Raw genomic sequence first — 16,907 nt, 5'->3', positions numbered from 1 at the left:
AGTAGCCTTTGCTGGGCTGATAACAGCCGCCTGGTGCTGTTGGAAAATGTACTGTTAAAGCTCAGGTAAAGCCAAGGAGAGATGTAAATTTGGATAACTTGTCACTTCAAGTGACCCCTTTCACATTGTCACTTGCTGGATATGATATGGTATCATAATCTTATAAGAATATCAGTTAAAGCAGCTTTCATAATGGATTTGGAGTGTTTTCTTGCTGCTAATTGTAGCAGCTCCTCTGGATGTTTGGTGGTGAGAGGTCATGCTGTATATAAATAGAGATAAATAAATTCAGATAGTGTGTATCAGTCTACATAATCTAATGTTCAGCCCAGAAGGACTTTCTTTTGGACTGCAGGGAGTTTCCATCAGCCAGGGTTAAGTGATCCTTACCTGCCCTTTATCCTCAGGTGACACGTTACACTCTGCAGATTTGACATTGACTCAGCTCTGTTTGCACTCTGCTCTCAGGAACAACACCAACAAACAGAATGGCAATACATATGGCAATACGACATGAAACTATATGTCCTATTATGTTTGGTGAATTTGTTAACCAGCATACTGCGGTTGTTTGCACACACTCAGTTGCTGTATTTTTATTTTTTTTTACCTTTATTTATAAGTCCATTGAGATAAAATGTCTTTTTTGAGGGAGACCTGGCCAAGAGGCACACCAGGCCAAGAAAACACACACAATAAAACTTTCATACAATTAAGGTATAAAATCATTATGCCCAGTTCAGGAAGAAGAATAAAAGTGAGATCACCCCCAAAGAAATTGTCTACATCTTACGGATATTAAAAGCAGCATAGCAAAAAACATACACAGAGATAAGAGAAAAAAAGCCTGTCTATTCTGCATCACTACCAGGTTAATTGTCATTGGTTGGCTGAGTTTATCCTTATTTTATTCACTGCCAATCTGCTGCTATCCACCCTAATCCTCTGTTGGCAGGCCAGATGGCTCTCTCTAACAGACAAACGAGCAGTGACTGGGGAAGTGTTGACCTCTCCTGTCCTTCAGTAGCAGAAGCCAACCATGTCACCACTGAAATTCTGCAACACAATGTAGGTGCAATTATATTAAATTGGTTTATATAAGTTGTGCTTTCTTTCTGTATTTCCCACCAACACAACAGTATTAACAGTAGTTTTACAATAGGACTACTGCTGGGGTCAGCCTGGTAGCCATTTAACTGACCTGAAGCAAAACACAAATGTATAATGGCCACGAACGAGCCAGTTTATGTCCATAATACAGATGTTTATAACTGTAAGCCAGTTAACTGGCTTCTGCAACATCAAATTGAACCCCCCCCCATCATAAAAAAAAAAAAACCAAAAAAAACAAACATACTGTAACAGGACAAATTATGCGACCTCAGTCATTTAAAACAATCAGGCATTTCAGGGGGAAGAAAGCATCTTTTAGATTTAGTTTATTTGTGACAAGTACAAATTTAACATTTGTATAGGTGTAGTACTTGAAGTAGGATCATGCTTAGATAAATTCTCAGTCACACTGACCAGATCAATTTTAAGCAGAACGTTTTTTTAAAAACTAACAGTTCAAAAGTTCAGGACACGGGATGTCGTTCCACTCCCCTCTAACACCCAGAGAAACAAATCATTCGAGTCACAAGACTGCAACTAAGCTGACAAGACATTCATTTATTCTCAAGCATGAATTTACACAGTAAAACTTGATTTTCTTAAAAAAATAAAATTTCTTAAAATATTAATGCCAAAATTTAAAAAGACTAGATTAACAGTCATTCCTCTGATCCTAAACTTAACCACAGACTAACATGTAACTGGCGTCTTAGGTCGTTTACTCAAAATTCCTTTGAGAAAGGACTGTGCGATAGAGGGAAGTGCCTTTAGACTGGTAGAAGGTCACGATCATCTCGTTCTTAGTGACCTCTGCATGGACGAAGCCTCCCATTGTTGAAGCTTGGCCAGTGAAGAACTTGACTGAACCTTTGGGAACATCATTCCAGTGATTAACGTTAGGATCCAGGAAGTTTCCAGCACCACTCACCACATAGCCTATGTCAGACTCTTCAATATACTGCAAGGAGAAGGACAGGATTGACTGAAGCAACTTTTGAAAAAGGAAAAAGTGACCCTGAAACATGCTGAAAGCATTTCACACAAGCCAACCTGTAGATTGTGATCGTGACCGCAGAGATAAGAAGTGGCCTTGTATTTAATGAGCAGGGGACGAAGCCTCTCCAGCAGACACTGTGTGGGCCCGTGTTTGGACACAGACCACACAGGGTAGTGGCCTGCAACCAACAGGAAATCTGCCTTGGACAGAGCCAGTCTCTCTTGCAACCATACCAGCTGACGGTTAGCCTCCAATTCATTCAGGGGACCGCGGGGAATCTCATCTGCAAAGTCATCAGAGTTGCCACACAGCATTATGGTGTCGAGCATGATGATGGTCAGAGTCTTCCCGGTGTTGGGGATGTTGAAGTTCAGCTCGTAATAATAACTGGGGAATTTCCTGAGATGACAAAGTAAAGCTTAACTAAATGCTTTTCTATCAACAGTTAAAGCACATTTCTATGTTCAGCAGCTACAGTTTTTTTAAAAAACGTTCCTTACCATCTGTGAGATTTAGTGCTGTACTCGATCTCTGCTTTAACATTCCCTCTATGATCGTGATTGCCAGCAATCACATACCAGGGGATATGGAGAGACTTCGCAGTGAACACAGACTCAAATGTTTCCTGATTGAAAAAGGAAATGAAATAAATCAGGTTGTCTTACAAATATTCCTCTTTTCACTGCTTGCACTATACATGAGATTTTCTTTACTAACCTTAAACCGGGGAGAATCTACACTTTCCACACCGTTGTAGTAGAAGTTATCACCAACGGCCAGAACAAAATCAGCTCCCATCTGCTCTGCTATTTTGCCCATTTCATGAGCAGTAGCTTTCTCCACAGCAGTGACATATGGGGCATGAGGCTCTCCACCCCAGTCTCCCACAACCAGGAACTTAATAGAGGTTCTGTTTTCTGTACAAGAACAGAAGACACAGTCCTATGTACTGAGACTCTGAGGAACATATTTTGCAAAATAAATTATTCAGAACAGAGAAACAATGCCGGTGTGAAACAATACTTACTGTCAAGTTTTGACTGGTTTTGAAAGGCACCAGGATAGCAGTAGGCCAAGGGGGTAGCAACTATTAAGATGTATATCAGTGTAGGACCCATCTTGAAAGACCAGAATCAAACAAAAACAATCTAATCAGATCATTAGTTACTAGCAGAACTAAACAGTTTAAATAAAGAACAAGGAAGAGACCAAAAGTTAAGTGTTATAGATGAAACCAAAAGAGGAACATGAGACGATCATAACAAACCACAGCCACGGGTTGCCGAGTAAGCCTGCACTTCCTTTCTCGCCACGTTACTGCAGCCTTACTAAACAAGAGCATGTGGTCTTTCTTGTTTTATGCATACAAGTGAGTTGTGATTGGCTGCAGCTTGAGGCTGACATGTACCAGCTGGAACCAGTGGAAGCTAATCAAAGCAGCCATTTCCATGAGGTTGGAGGGGGTCAGAGGTCACAGTTTCATGTTTGTCTGAGCATATCACTGCATCTGTGCTTGCTTTGAACAAGAAACTGCCGTTTATGAAACCCACAGATCAAATTACTCACAGATCAAATTACCCCCATCAGTTCAAGCAGCCACACCACAAAACAAAAGCAACACAGAATCTAATCCCGCAGTCCTCTCAGACCAAGAAGATGTTGGCTGACGAGGAAAACAACTCGATTTTGTGAAGACTACGTGCCAGTATGTTGAGATAGTAATGTAAAAGATAAAACACTCACAGCTGATAATGCTGATGCGCGCTCAGGTTGACCTGACAGGACACAGTTGTTGCAGAGCTCTTCCTGCTCACTTTATATCAGCATTCCTGGAAGAGCGGCTGCAGGAGGGCTGGCCTCAGGACACGCTGCAGGGGCATGATCATTGCTCACACCCTGACTCAGTTTTGGGATTAGAGGGTCATCTGGTTCACGTGTGTTGCACAATGGTTATTATAGCCAGTGCCCAGACTTTTTCCACTTCAGCACTACTCACTATTTTCATCTTCTTCCATCTTCTTCAATAAATTCAAAACAGGAAGCTTAATGAGTTAATAAAAAAACACAAATTATATAACTCATTTAAAATACATGTTTTTGCCTTATTAAATTTGTGTATACCAACCATTTTCCTAGCACACATCCTGTAAAAGCATTTGAATAATCTCTTGTCTCAAAACAACAGAAAACAACCCTGTTGCTATCAAAGTGAAGTCATTAGTTATCTCCATTTGTGGCTGAGACTTTGTTTTAACTGACACCCAGTGTTATGGAGAAAAGTCTAATGAGAGGTGCAGTGGAGTTGCACTATGGAAGATTCATGTCTTTCTGAAACTTGGTCCATACTAGAGACTACAAGTCTGTACATCTCATCCTTTGTTGCTTCACTTTTAACAACTCCTCTGAAATCTGCCTTCACAAACCTTCCATGGAGATGTTATATGAATGCTGGACTGGCAACATCTGGCAAACGTTGCATTTTTAGGGATACTTCAGATAATTCATGAAGAAATGGTTATCCGACTCTAACCTGAATTGTAGAGCTTCATCTGTGAAAGTAACTGAAAAGGGTAAACTGGAATAATAAACTGGTAGTCAGAAACTTTCCTCCAAAATAAGAGTCATTTATTTTATAAGAAAGTTTAATCTGACACAAATCGATAAATTTTCAGTTCAAAACTACAAGCAGCTTTAAATAAAAACCATGTACTGATACCAACCCAGTAAACTAGACAAGAAAAAAAGACAATGATAAATCAGGTACTGTCTGTGTACATATATATATATGTTTGTGTGAGTGAGATCACTTAGTTTGACAAGAACAGGGATTTCAATACACTTGCATATGTCACCTAAAGTTGTTTTTAGCAAACACCTGAGGTGGAAAGTGACAAAACAAAAATTCCAGTTTCAAAGTCAACACAAAATCTTTTGTCAGAAGTGGTGTCCCAGAATCATCCTCAAGAGTGAAGAGGCATTTAAGAGTCAAAAGATGGAAAACAGAACAGTGAAAGGCTGTACTTGATGTGATGATTAGTAATTCATGTTGCTATATCCAGAAAATGAGCCCTGGTTTTGTCCTCCATAGCCCTGGTACATGTCATACCCCTGTTGATTTCCCCAGGATGACTGGTTTCCCCAGCCTGTGGGATAAGATCAGATAACATGGTGTTCAGGTGGTACCTTTATTTTAGTATGTTATTATATTTATGTTATTTGTATTTAGAACAGAAGTGCAGCAATGGATCATTTGTAAATGTAAATAAATATCATAAAAGCTGAAGCGGGGATGAATAGGCAGATGACCTAACATTTTTACTCACTGTAACTATTGTACACTTGGCCCCCTGTCACTGAGCTGGGGTAAGCTGTGCTGTACATGGGGTAGCCTCCTCCCTGGCCCTCATTCTGACTTTGGGTCAGCATCTTCTTCTTCTCATCTCCATATCCATAGCTGTAGGGGCTCTCCTGATCAGCAGGAGGCGGCATTGACTGGTAGCTCTCTGCCTTTATGCTGCTGGAATTGGAGCTGGAGACTGGAGGGGAGGAGTAGGTGCTGCTACTCTCGGGGTAAAAGGTGCCATAGCCAATGTTGGTGCCCAGGCCACTGGAGCCAGGGACTTTGGCTGCTGTGCTTGCTCCATTATTATCATACAGTTTATCTGAAAAAGATAGGTAGGCTTCCTATAAATGTAATTACCAATTAACATTTTTTCCCCCAAATAATATGCTGATATTTTTCTGACTAATTATATGGACTATTATTATTTTGTTCAAACAACAGTCCAAAACCCAATTTCTCCAGGACTTCAAGGCTACTCAAATAATCCATTGGAAATTTTACTTCCTTTAAATAAAACATTAAAATTATGTATAACAAGAATTCATGTTTTGTACTATCTACTAGAACAAGCACAGTAAAACACACCATGACAACCTAGTCATTCTGCACAGATAAGGAGTGTATACAGTACTTACGATAGCCCCTGCCAGTGTTGCTCTCATAACTGTAATTAGCTTTAAAATAAAGAAATGTGTATTAATTTTACTGTATTATAGATTTTTGAAGAGTGTTTAAAGAATCTTAGTTAGTCTTTGTAAAACTATTTGACACCAAGCGAACATAAATGTCCTTACTCTTGTTATAGCTGGGTCCTGAAGGAAACTGTCTGCCTCGGCCACGGCCTCTGCCTCTGTTAGGACCCCAGCCGCGGGACCCTGAGTCTGAGGGAATGCCACGGATAGTGCCAAATCCTGGTATGTGCTGTTGAACAGGAAAAGGCAGAAAAATTCATGTGTCCTTCACAGGTCAAATTAACAAAAATCAAACTTTGAGCAACATTAACTAGATCATTCACCATGTCAGTGTAGGTGACCTTCTTCTTAGAAGCATTTCTGTTGGTGTTTGACACTCCATTGTCATCTGGGAACAGTTTTTCCAGGGCAGCAAGTGCAGCGTAGGCCTTTGCCTCCTTTTTATTGGAGCCTCTCCCTTTGAACCTCTGACCATCAACCTCCACCTAAGAGACAGGAACGACATTAACACAACATTTTTGATTTTTTTCGTTACCCGTCTATTGCAGTGTTTTTCTTATGTAATACTGAAATCAAGAGCTGGCGAGGTCCTTTCCTATACACAAGGCCATTATCACTTCATACAACTGTGAAAATCTTGTGGACTCTACAGTGATCGTCTTCTCTGACATATAGACCAGATATCAAAACAGACCCACAGGACATCAGTTTTTCTTGTTTTTTTTTTTTTTCTTCACTAGGCATGTAGAAAGTATATGTGTGTATGAATGTATATTCCATTCATGTTTCCTCACTTCCATGACAAAACATTTTTCATGGGATCCCCCCGTCTCTGCAGACAGCTCATACTTCAGGCTGCGGCGTTTCTCATTCAGCTCCATCACAGGGTTCTTGCCATTTTTGGTCAATATGGGACCCTGACCACTCTGTTCATAACAACAAAGCAAATAATGGCTGTGAAGTAAACAGGACTAAGTCTTTTACTCACTTTTATAACACATATGTCTTTCTTTCTGTCTGAAGGAAGCATATGCTAAAATAGCTTTACACTGTGATGTTTTTAAATACACAACTTTTTGAATACACAGCTGCAGAGGGAAAGAGGTGTGCTTACATCCTCTGATGTAACAGAGCTTGTGCTGGCAGCTTTTATTGATTCCTGGGCTCCTTCAGTTTCACTGCTGCACTCAGATTTAGTTTCTGAGCCTGTTGGAAGACCAAGATCCTGTAGGACCTGTGAATGACAAGTCAAAAGATTAAACAAGAACTTACTTCTTCCATTGTTCGTGTACCCAGTTGGGCTGTAATGGTAAAGAAAAACTGCCATGATAAATTAGACAATAAATAATTATGAAGTAGCTGCCCTAAATCTGGGTTTTGGTTTTTGTCTTATACTCTACAGAAGTCTTGCCTTGGTTGCTACATTAAGTTTGGCAGCTCGTTTCGAGGGCCCCGTGGCCTCATAGGTCTTCCCATTTAAATCCACAGCCATTGTAAAGACAGGCTCATGGACTGGACCAGTCTGAGATGTAAGCCGGTATTCCAGGCCAGGTCTGTACTGGTTCAAACGCATCACAGCATTCATGCTCAAATCATCAGTGACTACAGGGAAAACAAGCAAAAAGATAAATATGAGCAATTAAATCCATTCATTTAGTATAGTTTTTGTATTAATACATCATGTTTCTATCAAGTCAAAATATACCTATTAATAATAATAATAAATTTTATTCGTCAGCACCTTTCAAAACACCTAAGGTCACCTTACAGTTAAAAGAGCAATCACTAAAAGTACATAAATATGACAGAATAAACAGAAAATAAAAGCATGTAACAGTTAAGATACATGGACTGGTGTGATGTGATGTGAAAACTTGGTACGAACGATGATTCTGGCAGCAGAGTTTTGTATGGATTGTAAATGGTGAAGGAGTTTCTGGGGTAAACCGGTGAGCAGAGAATTACTATAATCCAGGCATGATGTAACCAGAGGGTTTATGAGGACTTCTGTAGAGTAATGGGTGAGGGAGGGGCGGAGTCTGGAAATGCTGCAGAGATGGAAAAAGGCCATACATGAGATATTGTTGATGTGGGACGTGAATGAAAGAGTACTCTCCAAGATAACATCAAGACTTTTAACTTGTGATGCAGTGGGGACCAAACAGCCATCGATGAGGATACTGATGGGATGGGTTTTGGAGAGTGCTGTTGACATTCAGGTTGTGATAGCCTGCAGACAGTCTGTAAAGGCAATGGGGTGATGCAATGTCTGGTTTAGTGGTAATGTAAATTTGAGCGTCATTGGCATAACAATAAAAGCAGATACCAAAGTGACAGAAAATACTGTCAAGGGGGAGAATGCAGATGATAAAGAGTAGAGGACCTAGTATTGAGCCCTGTGGAACACCGTGAGCAGTGAGGTTGATGATCTGGTATTTTGTCCTTGGATATATTGTGAACGGTGGGAGAGGTATGGATAGAAGCATTGTGGAGGAGTGTTAGAGACCCCGGTGTCAGCCAAATGATCAAGGAGTATGGTGTGAGATATGGTGCGGAAGGCAGCACTGAGGTCCAAGAGTCTGAGAATAGTATGGAGGCCAGAATCTGCTGCTAGAAGGAGGTAATTTGTAATCTGTATGAGAGCTGTGATTCCTAATTAATGCTGTGTGCATACACAATGGGAGTGATACTCACAACATAGGTTCACATCTTTTAACAACACTGAAGCTGTTTTTGGTCACTATGCAAATGTAAATCCACATTCTAATAACAACACTGTGGGGGCATTTTATAACTTGTCAACATTTCAACATTTTGCTTTACATACAACATATATATATATATATATATATACACACACACACATATACACACACACTGCAAGCAACATTTTGCAGTAGTTATGTGGAGTGCTGGCAATATATTAGCTAGAAATTGAAAAATAAAATAGCCTAAGAGGTAAAAACTTTAATCTGGGCCATTTTCTTCTGTCCAGAAAACATTTTATGTTTCCACAGTCACGGGGGATCACCAGACAGATTAAGAGGCTCAGCATTAATCATGGCCTTTAATTTGCAATACTAACATGATTTTTTTTGAAAGCGCTTTTGGAACTTGAGAAACTTCCTCTGTTTACTGTTGAGTTGTGGCTCGTCCTCTCCCTTCTCCACATCTGTGTAAGGTCTCTTAGCTGACAGGCTGAATTGTCCAGCGGGTGCTATCTGGGCTGAATGAAGCAACAGAAACAAGTTTAAGAACTGATATCCTCATTAAAGAGCACAGAAAGGGGAAAAGATCAGAGATCTATATGTACCTATGCTATCTTTGCCACCGGCTCCCACTGATTTCCGAGGCTTTACAGGCTTATAGTCCATCCCCAACAGCTTGTGCATCTGTCCAAATGCACACAGTCTCAAGGCAAACTAAGAAAAATACAAAAGTCAGGCATTATCTATAGGGTCTAATACTATTGGTCTACTGCTTGTATGCAGCAGCAATCACATTTTACCTGAGCACTCTGTGTGATGTCTTCACGCTCCTGCAGAGTCAGACCTACAGTGGCATCAACTGCTTCCTTCTCACATGGGTCTTTAATTCCAGGGCCATCTTGACACAGGTACAGATAAAATAACATTAATGTTAATATTAGTGTATACATCAGTCAGTGCATTCGTGTTGGTTTAAAAATTAAATAAAAATCTCACCTTCCAAGAGGATTCCAGAGGCAACACATTCTAAAACCCTGCGGAAAGACTCGCCTGCTCCCATTGGTCTCTCAGCCGTACCAATAGCCTTCTCTACCAACAGTTCAAGAGGCTATGCAGAAAAAACAGCAGTGACTATATTAACTACCTATAGAGGTGTTGTTCTATTTAAAAAAGTGTAGGTTTTGATCACAGAGCTAGAAGTAAGCTTCCAAACACTACGCTGCTATTTACTGTACACAACTAGATCACAGCAGTTGTCATGTGCATAAGTTCGCTTACCCATCCCGACAGTGGCAGCCATGTAGGAACACGGTTACACAAGTCCCTCATGATACGGATCACAACAACAGCAGAATTCAGGTCGTTGACTTTGGCCTGAAGACACAAGCAAAAGCTAGTTAAGTTAGAGGAGCCATAACCTCACTGCTGTGCTTTGTGGGTGTCCACAAAACCACCCCGAAAACAAAGCAAGCACAGAATGATCAACTACTGAGCCATCTCCAAATCAACAACTACTTAAACTAACAGACATGTATTGTTCACATGCTTTTTTGTACAGAAGTGAAGTTGAAATTGAGAGAGCTCATTCTGTTGACATTCTGACAAGTCAAACCAAATGATATACTGGAGTTGATACCAATGATTAATCCAATTCACTGGTATAGATCAACAGACCAATTTTCAAATTTTTTCCAAGTCTTAAAACTTCCACATTTTATGATTCTAAACTACACCAACAACAACCAAGGGCACAATTAAAACTGTTATAGTGTGTAAATAGAAAGTAAAAAATAAAAAGAAATCATTCACAAAAACAGTTCAACCTTGTGTACAAATAAGGACGTGAATGCAAACCTGGAACCACTTGGCGTGGCGAAGAGACGCCAAGGCAGTTAGGCATTTCTGCCTGTCCAGAACGTCCGGCGGATCGTTGTCTGTTCGCGTTTCTATTGACGAGGTGGGGTAAGAAGAAAAGGTACAGTTTGACCAAGGGGGTTGGCTCTGTCTTGCAGCTCAGGGAGTAGCAGCTCTCCTCAAACCACCAGCAGCAGGGAAAGGGGGTTCAAAGCAGCTAATGTGTAAATATTTATTCCCAAAGAGCATAATATTCATGTGTTATAGATCCCAGCTAATTTTTCTACAGTGTGTGAAAGTGGAAGCAAAAAGGCAGTCATAAAGACGCAGTAGTATGATTCTAATGTGTGTAATCTACAATAAATACCCCCTTCCCTCAGCCCCTTGGCTTGGGTTTGCTGTTTCCCCCCCTCCTGAGACAGTGTGTCCAGTTGGTCAAAGGTCCAGCGTCCCTAAAAAACTTGACAGACTAAAAGGCAATCAGTTGTAAATCACAAGCATTTAGAGAATCTTTACGTCTGCCCCACACTGCAGCAAAACTGATTTCATTCCTGATTTAAATGTGGCTTTAACAGGCCTTACCACAGACTGACTTAACATAAAGAGCCATACCAGGGTTGTGCAAATTATAGCTCATTTTCTACACTATGAAAATTCAACTCATCTAACCCCAGCAACTGTTGGCTTCTGCACAGTTCAGTTTTCCATTATGTTCCACAATGAATGTTTGCATGAGTGGCAGGACAGATGAAAAACTGATAGCCAGCAATAAAATATGTTTGTAGCAGGGCTGCATTATAATAGTCAAAATTACAACTATAAGACAACTACAATCATTGTTAATACACATCCCTATTTAAGTTGCATACTAAATGTGTTCTAATATTTAAAGAAAATGTGATATTTTCTTAAGCATTAACATCCATGTAAATGTATTGTAACTAGACTTAATACGAAAAATAGGAGCACCACTGTCATGAAAGATTATCAAACAAAAATAATGAGTTCGAATAAAAAAAGCTGCAGTTCCACAACAGTGCCAGGTTCCTTGTCAAGTAACAGTCTCCAATCTACAGCAGCAACCACATAAAGGAATCAGAAACCTGTAAACCACAATCTGCAGATAGAAACAGCTGAGAGTTTTCTGTATGTTTGGTTTGATGCACAAGGACAGGCCGTGCATACGCTAAATACGCAAACTAAGTTTGACCCGATCAAGTTTGATTCAGCATGGAAGCAAAAATGATGATCACAGGTATTATATGATTTTAATTGCGCAGCCTGAGTGTAAAGTGTGTAGTAAATGGACTAAATTGCACTGAGACTGGTATGGTCAGTCCGTGGGGTTTTAGCAAGCTCCCCCTGCCTTTACAATTAACTCACTGTAAGTTCTGATTCCAATGTAAGCAGCTCACGCCATTTACCACCAAAGCTCCACCAACACTCACCGCTAGTAAACATTTGCATTTGTAAACAAGTCGTTTCTGTGCTTTTTCCTGACCTTAATTCTCCCAGAAGAATCCACAACATGTCCTTATTGCCAATCAGTTTTGCTGCAGCTGGTGCTAAATGTACTGTACATGGTCAGCATCAATTACATGCAGTGCGCGCTCTGAATTGTTATTCTTGAAAAAACCTTCACATTAAACATGAGAACAGTTCAACAAGAATAAACTAGGTTGTGTTTGATGACTGAGACACTGTTATTATCAACAACTGAGTGCTGGCAAATGCCAGTTGGTCACAAAACGCCGACAGGACTCTGGAGGCAGTGAAGAGCCAACATTAACTGGCTGTTCACTGGCTTTGCACTGTAGAGTTCCACTGAGGTTAAATGTAATGATGCAGATGAATACCTTGTGTGAGGTTTGAACTGTAGAGAGCAGAGATGCTGATCAGTGGAACACTACAGTGTCTGCTTACTGAAAACATACAAATTGGGTCTATGGTTGCTGGGGGCTGGACAAACATACACACCTTCTGCTGCACTTTTACTCTCTTCCTCTGTCCTGACAAGAGGTGATGTCAGGTGGATAATGAGAGTCAGCACTGAGTCTTTGGTGCTTGTCACAACAATGGCTGCCTCTTCTGGACACTGGTTTACTGTGTATGTCCCCACTGAAATAACCTATTAACAAGTACAACAGAATTAGAATGACAAAGACAAACTCATGTTATATGTTTGGGGAAAAAAAAAAAAAAAACTCTCCAATTCTGTTTCTATTAAAGATGATGTAAAACACCTGCAGTAACTAATTTCTACCTCTAACTGTGCAGATAGCTTTTCAGCCACTTGTCCAAGCAAGGTGACTGTCGGCTTCTTGGAACAAAGAAGCACTAGCTCCAGGTCCTTGTCTCCCTTCAGCAGAAGTCCTTTAGCTACCAGGCCCACCCTCATAACTCCACGCAGGACACGCTCTTGTGAATCATTACTAGCACTGAAGAGAGGGGGAAAGACTTTAAAAAATGATTATTTATGTGAAGAGATATACTTGGTAATTAATGAGACATCTGCCAGAGAACACACAGATATCTTGCTTACCTTTCCACCTCTGTGTTTTTGTTGCAATCTTGTGGTATATCCATCTCGTCAGACACAGTCTTCAAAGCACGCTCCACGTGGGAGACAATTTTTTGTACGGCCTCCAGCTCCTCTGGTGAGGGATACACTTCAGAGTGTTTGGCCATCACATGCCGATCATATGGCCCTGTGTGTGTGTGGGTGGATGCAACCTCCTTTATATTGGAGAAAAGAACGCAGTGTAGATGAGAACAAACATATTTAGTTAAAACTGTAACCAATAATGAATTGACTATATACTTCTATATAGTCAGATGCAGTTGGGAAATATATTAGTGGCAACAGTCAGCAAGTGCAGGATTTATTAAAAAAAAAAAAACACTTGGAAAAAAAAACCCAATAGTATACAGCTTACATGTAAGAGGAAGAACAATCTTTTTAAAGTTCAGACTTTAATGTGGAACAAAAATTGGGTAAGATGACTCAGATTTAAAAGCTTATAGATTGTCTCAAGAATTTTGCAACTTAGTAGAAGAACCTCATAATGCCGTTTATCCTCAATCTCTTCGATAGCAGCTATGTAGTCATGGTACTGTCTCAGCTCCTCCTCGTAGCACAGGCAGTCATACCAGTAACGCAGCTCCTCATACCTGGAAGGGAGAAACAACAAATATACAACAGTCAAAAGCAGGTGCTAAGACAATGAAGAGGTGTGAAACTGAGTGTAAACATACAGTAACAAGTATTATCAACACCTTTCATTGACAATTTCAACACTTTCCAAGGTCCTATTAGGTTTCATCTAAACACTTCACTGTAACATATCATCCTACATTTAATGCAACAGGTGTGAGTCACGACCTTGTGACATGTTTCTATAAATACTGAACACAACACAAAATGTTGAGTTTGACTTGACTACTCTCTCCACATTAAATCTACATTTTCTCAGGCTTATGACTATCCCCTGTGTGCCGGCATATATCTTGGTGCTTTTCCTTGAACCTGTTTTAAACTCTCCAACTTTAGCAGCTGTATTTTCCAAGTTAATTGTTGTCAGATGCATTTTCACGTGCGTTGAAGTTACCTAGAATGAAACGTGTTTCGTTATACACAGCTGCATCGGCTTTCTCTCAGTCACTGTTTACCATTCAGAGCCACATGCTCAGTGTGTACCTATCAAAGTCCTGCGGGAGGAGGCGGTGGCCCTGCTGGATCAGGCTGTCCCAGTACAGCAGCTCCTCATAGGCCTGGTGCTCGTCCCACACTGGCGCTGCAACGGCCGCCATGCTGTTGCTACCTTAGGACCGACGCTCCCACCTGTTTAACCAGAAAAAAACATTCGATAGAGGCAGAGAACAGGCAGGCTGGCTCCAAATGTGATGAACGAGAGTAAGACATCCACAGGCATGTTCTGCTCGCAGCTAATGCTAACATATTCGCCTGACAAGCTAACACTGCTCGGTAGACTGGTTGCGAATTACCGACACGCTCATAAACCCGCAAACTAAACACACATAACCCCAAAGAACTTTGCAACAACCCCACAGTTTATCCACAAACACTCGGTGGAACAACCTCGCAGTGATGAGCTACGGCAGCTAGCTAACAAGACTTTATAGCATCGTATTAGCATGTCGGCGCCATTTTTATCCATTTTCCATCAGGTCTCGGTTTCGCTCAAAGCCACTGACTGACCTTTGTGTCAGTCACTGGCTTTGGTGATAGTACTTACCTTTGTGAGCGAGAAGACAAACAGGTGTGACCTTTTTTGCAGTAACGTTGTTACCTTTTTGTTGCTGTCAAACAACGAGTCGCATCAAGATGACGTAAGGACACGACCTATTAAAGTGTCCTCCCCCGCCAAACGTCAGTACGTAGGGTACAGGTCACTTCTATGGAAAGGCATAAAGACATAAGCATTTCAACAACAAACCATAATTACTATAATAATAATAACAGCTAATAATAATTAATGTTAATAATATAATAAACCTACTTGAAATTAATTGTACAAAAATAAAATAACTCCAAGAGGAGGTAAGTTTTATAAAAATATGTGTATTTGGGAACAACTATTTTGATTAATTTTTGGGGGGGGATCTGTTATAAAATCTTTCCATCATAATCAGTGCATCAGCGCAAACTTTAGGTACTGACATTCAGAAATAGCTATACCATTGTATAGACATATTTATTAGGAATGTACAATAATACTAATATACATCCCTTAAGATATGTAACAATAATACATTCCATTTTTACAAAAAAATAAAAATAAAAATAAACAACAGAACAACAATATCTCGTCAGCCCGCTCTCTATATACATGAGTTAGTATACAATTACAAATAGTTACATTTACTGTGTCGATAAACTAAAAGACCAATCAACTATTCAGAGATTAAGGTAGATCAGTCACCCAAGTCCAATATTGTCAGAGAGTTCAAAAAAGTCCATATGTGTTCAACCTCAGTTGGTTTCCCCGTCACAGAGAGTAAATCTTTTCAGGAATGTTTTTGCCTGTAGATTTCCAGTTTTTAAGAATACACTTTTTTGCCGCAGTAGCCGCTAGTAAAATAAAGTATTTCCTACCAGAAGGTAGGTTTAATGGTGTAACATCACCCAGTATCCAGATGTTAGGGTCAGAGTCCAAATGAAATCCACACACCTCAGAAGTCATTGTGATTACATACTTCCTGCACACAGCTCCAGAGCATATGAACAAGATCCCCCATAGACACTTTACACCTTTGGCATTGGCCAGAAATAGCATCACTTAGTTTACTCAATCTGTAAGGAGTGTAATATGTTCTTTGCAGAATATTAAATTGAGTTTATAGTAGATACTAATACTGAGTTAAATTTAACAATTTACTACAATTTTCCTCATCATAGGAGCATCTCAGCTTTACCATCTTTAAACATAAAAATGTGCTCATTGAATATAACTTGTGTTATATATTATATATATATATATATGAGGCTTAAATGATGAGTAAAAGAGGGGAGTTCATAATTTGGATTCTTTTCTCCAAGAACTAAAAATCAAGCTCTCCAAAGCATGAAACATAAACATTAGTGCAATAGGCAATGTTGAATGTTTAAAATATAGCCAAAAAAAGAGGCAGAAATAGGAAGTGATCTTCATATACTGTAATGATAATTCTATGAATTCCTATATTAACCTTATCAGTATAGTGTATAAGAGTTAAGGAGCAGGATTAGTTGCATTTTTGTGTTTTTAAAACACCAAGACAGTGTTATATCATATGTATAATGTTGTGTAAAGACTGCAAGACCTATACAAATATTTATGGGCAGGCTTGTGGAATAAGAAGGAAAATCTTTCCACTATAGATCATTTCATTGTGGTTGGAAAGAAATGATGCAGGAGAGGAAACAGATAAAACTGGAAGCTGGAACTAACAGTATTTCGCTGACTTCGTCTAGAGTTACCCACTTCAGAGACGTATGTGCATACAAGGAAGCTGCTCACTGGAAATAGCAACACACTGAATTAAGCCTGAATCGAAATAACTTGCTGAACAATCTTCTCCACTAAACATATTATCAAAATCATCATTTATGCCATCTCAACATAGGCCTGTTTGCCTATGTTTGCTAGACAAAACTGTTGAAAACACATTTAGTCAAAAATACATCCAAAATTTCAAAG

The 16,907-nt window shown here is 39.8% G+C and overlaps 2 protein-coding genes across 6 annotated transcripts; both read right to left on the bottom strand.

Annotated features, from left to right (window-relative positions):
• Positions 1-1,422: 1,422 nt before the first annotated feature.
• acp5a (acid phosphatase 5a, tartrate resistant) lies at positions 1,423-4,123 on the bottom strand. 2 transcript variants are annotated; one of them, XM_026302326.1, is made up of 6 exons: positions 3,854-4,123; positions 3,138-3,228; positions 2,828-3,027; positions 2,611-2,735; positions 2,164-2,509; positions 1,423-2,071 (listed from the first exon to the last, which is right to left on the bottom strand). In XM_026302326.1, exons 2-6 carry the CDS (start codon positions 3,226-3,228, stop codon positions 1,832-1,834), a joined length of 1,002 nt encoding a protein of 333 aa, XP_026158111.1. In that variant the 5' UTR covers positions 3,854-4,123; the 3' UTR covers positions 1,423-1,831. The 2 variants fall into 2 exon arrangements, with proteins under 2 accessions (XP_026158111.1, XP_026158110.1); XM_026302325.1 differs by lacking the exon at positions 3,854-4,123 and adding an exon at positions 3,378-3,480.
• A 590-nt stretch (positions 4,124-4,713) lies between these two features.
• LOC113128217 (interleukin enhancer-binding factor 3-like) lies at positions 4,714-15,091 on the bottom strand. 4 transcript variants are annotated; one of them, XM_026303379.1, is made up of 20 exons: positions 15,018-15,091; positions 14,405-14,548; positions 13,767-13,878; positions 13,250-13,443; positions 12,971-13,145; positions 12,685-12,835; positions 10,708-10,802; positions 10,132-10,227; positions 9,850-9,961; positions 9,654-9,751; positions 9,459-9,567; positions 9,231-9,371; positions 7,557-7,747; positions 7,260-7,379; positions 6,940-7,071; positions 6,469-6,630; positions 6,248-6,374; positions 6,089-6,127; positions 5,434-5,772; positions 4,714-5,253 (listed from the first exon to the last, which is right to left on the bottom strand). In XM_026303379.1, the coding sequence occupies exons 2-20, from the start codon at positions 14,515-14,517 to the stop codon at positions 5,144-5,146; spliced, it is 2,616 nt and encodes an 871-aa protein (XP_026159164.1). In that variant the 5' UTR covers positions 14,518-14,548; positions 15,018-15,091; the 3' UTR covers positions 4,714-5,143. The 4 variants fall into 4 exon arrangements, with proteins under 4 accessions (XP_026159164.1, XP_026159162.1, XP_026159165.1 ...); XM_026303377.1 differs by having other exon boundaries at positions 14,964-15,079; XM_026303380.1 differs by having other exon boundaries at positions 10,708-10,799; positions 14,964-15,079.
• Positions 15,092-16,907: the final 1,816 nt, after the last annotated feature.

Source organism: Mastacembelus armatus, chromosome 1 (genome assembly GCF_900324485.2).
Source record: "Mastacembelus armatus chromosome 1, fMasArm1.2, whole genome shotgun sequence".
Taxonomy (NCBI): Eukaryota; Metazoa; Chordata; class Actinopteri; order Synbranchiformes; family Mastacembelidae; genus Mastacembelus; species Mastacembelus armatus.
This window is presented reverse-complemented; position numbering and strand designations above follow the sequence as displayed.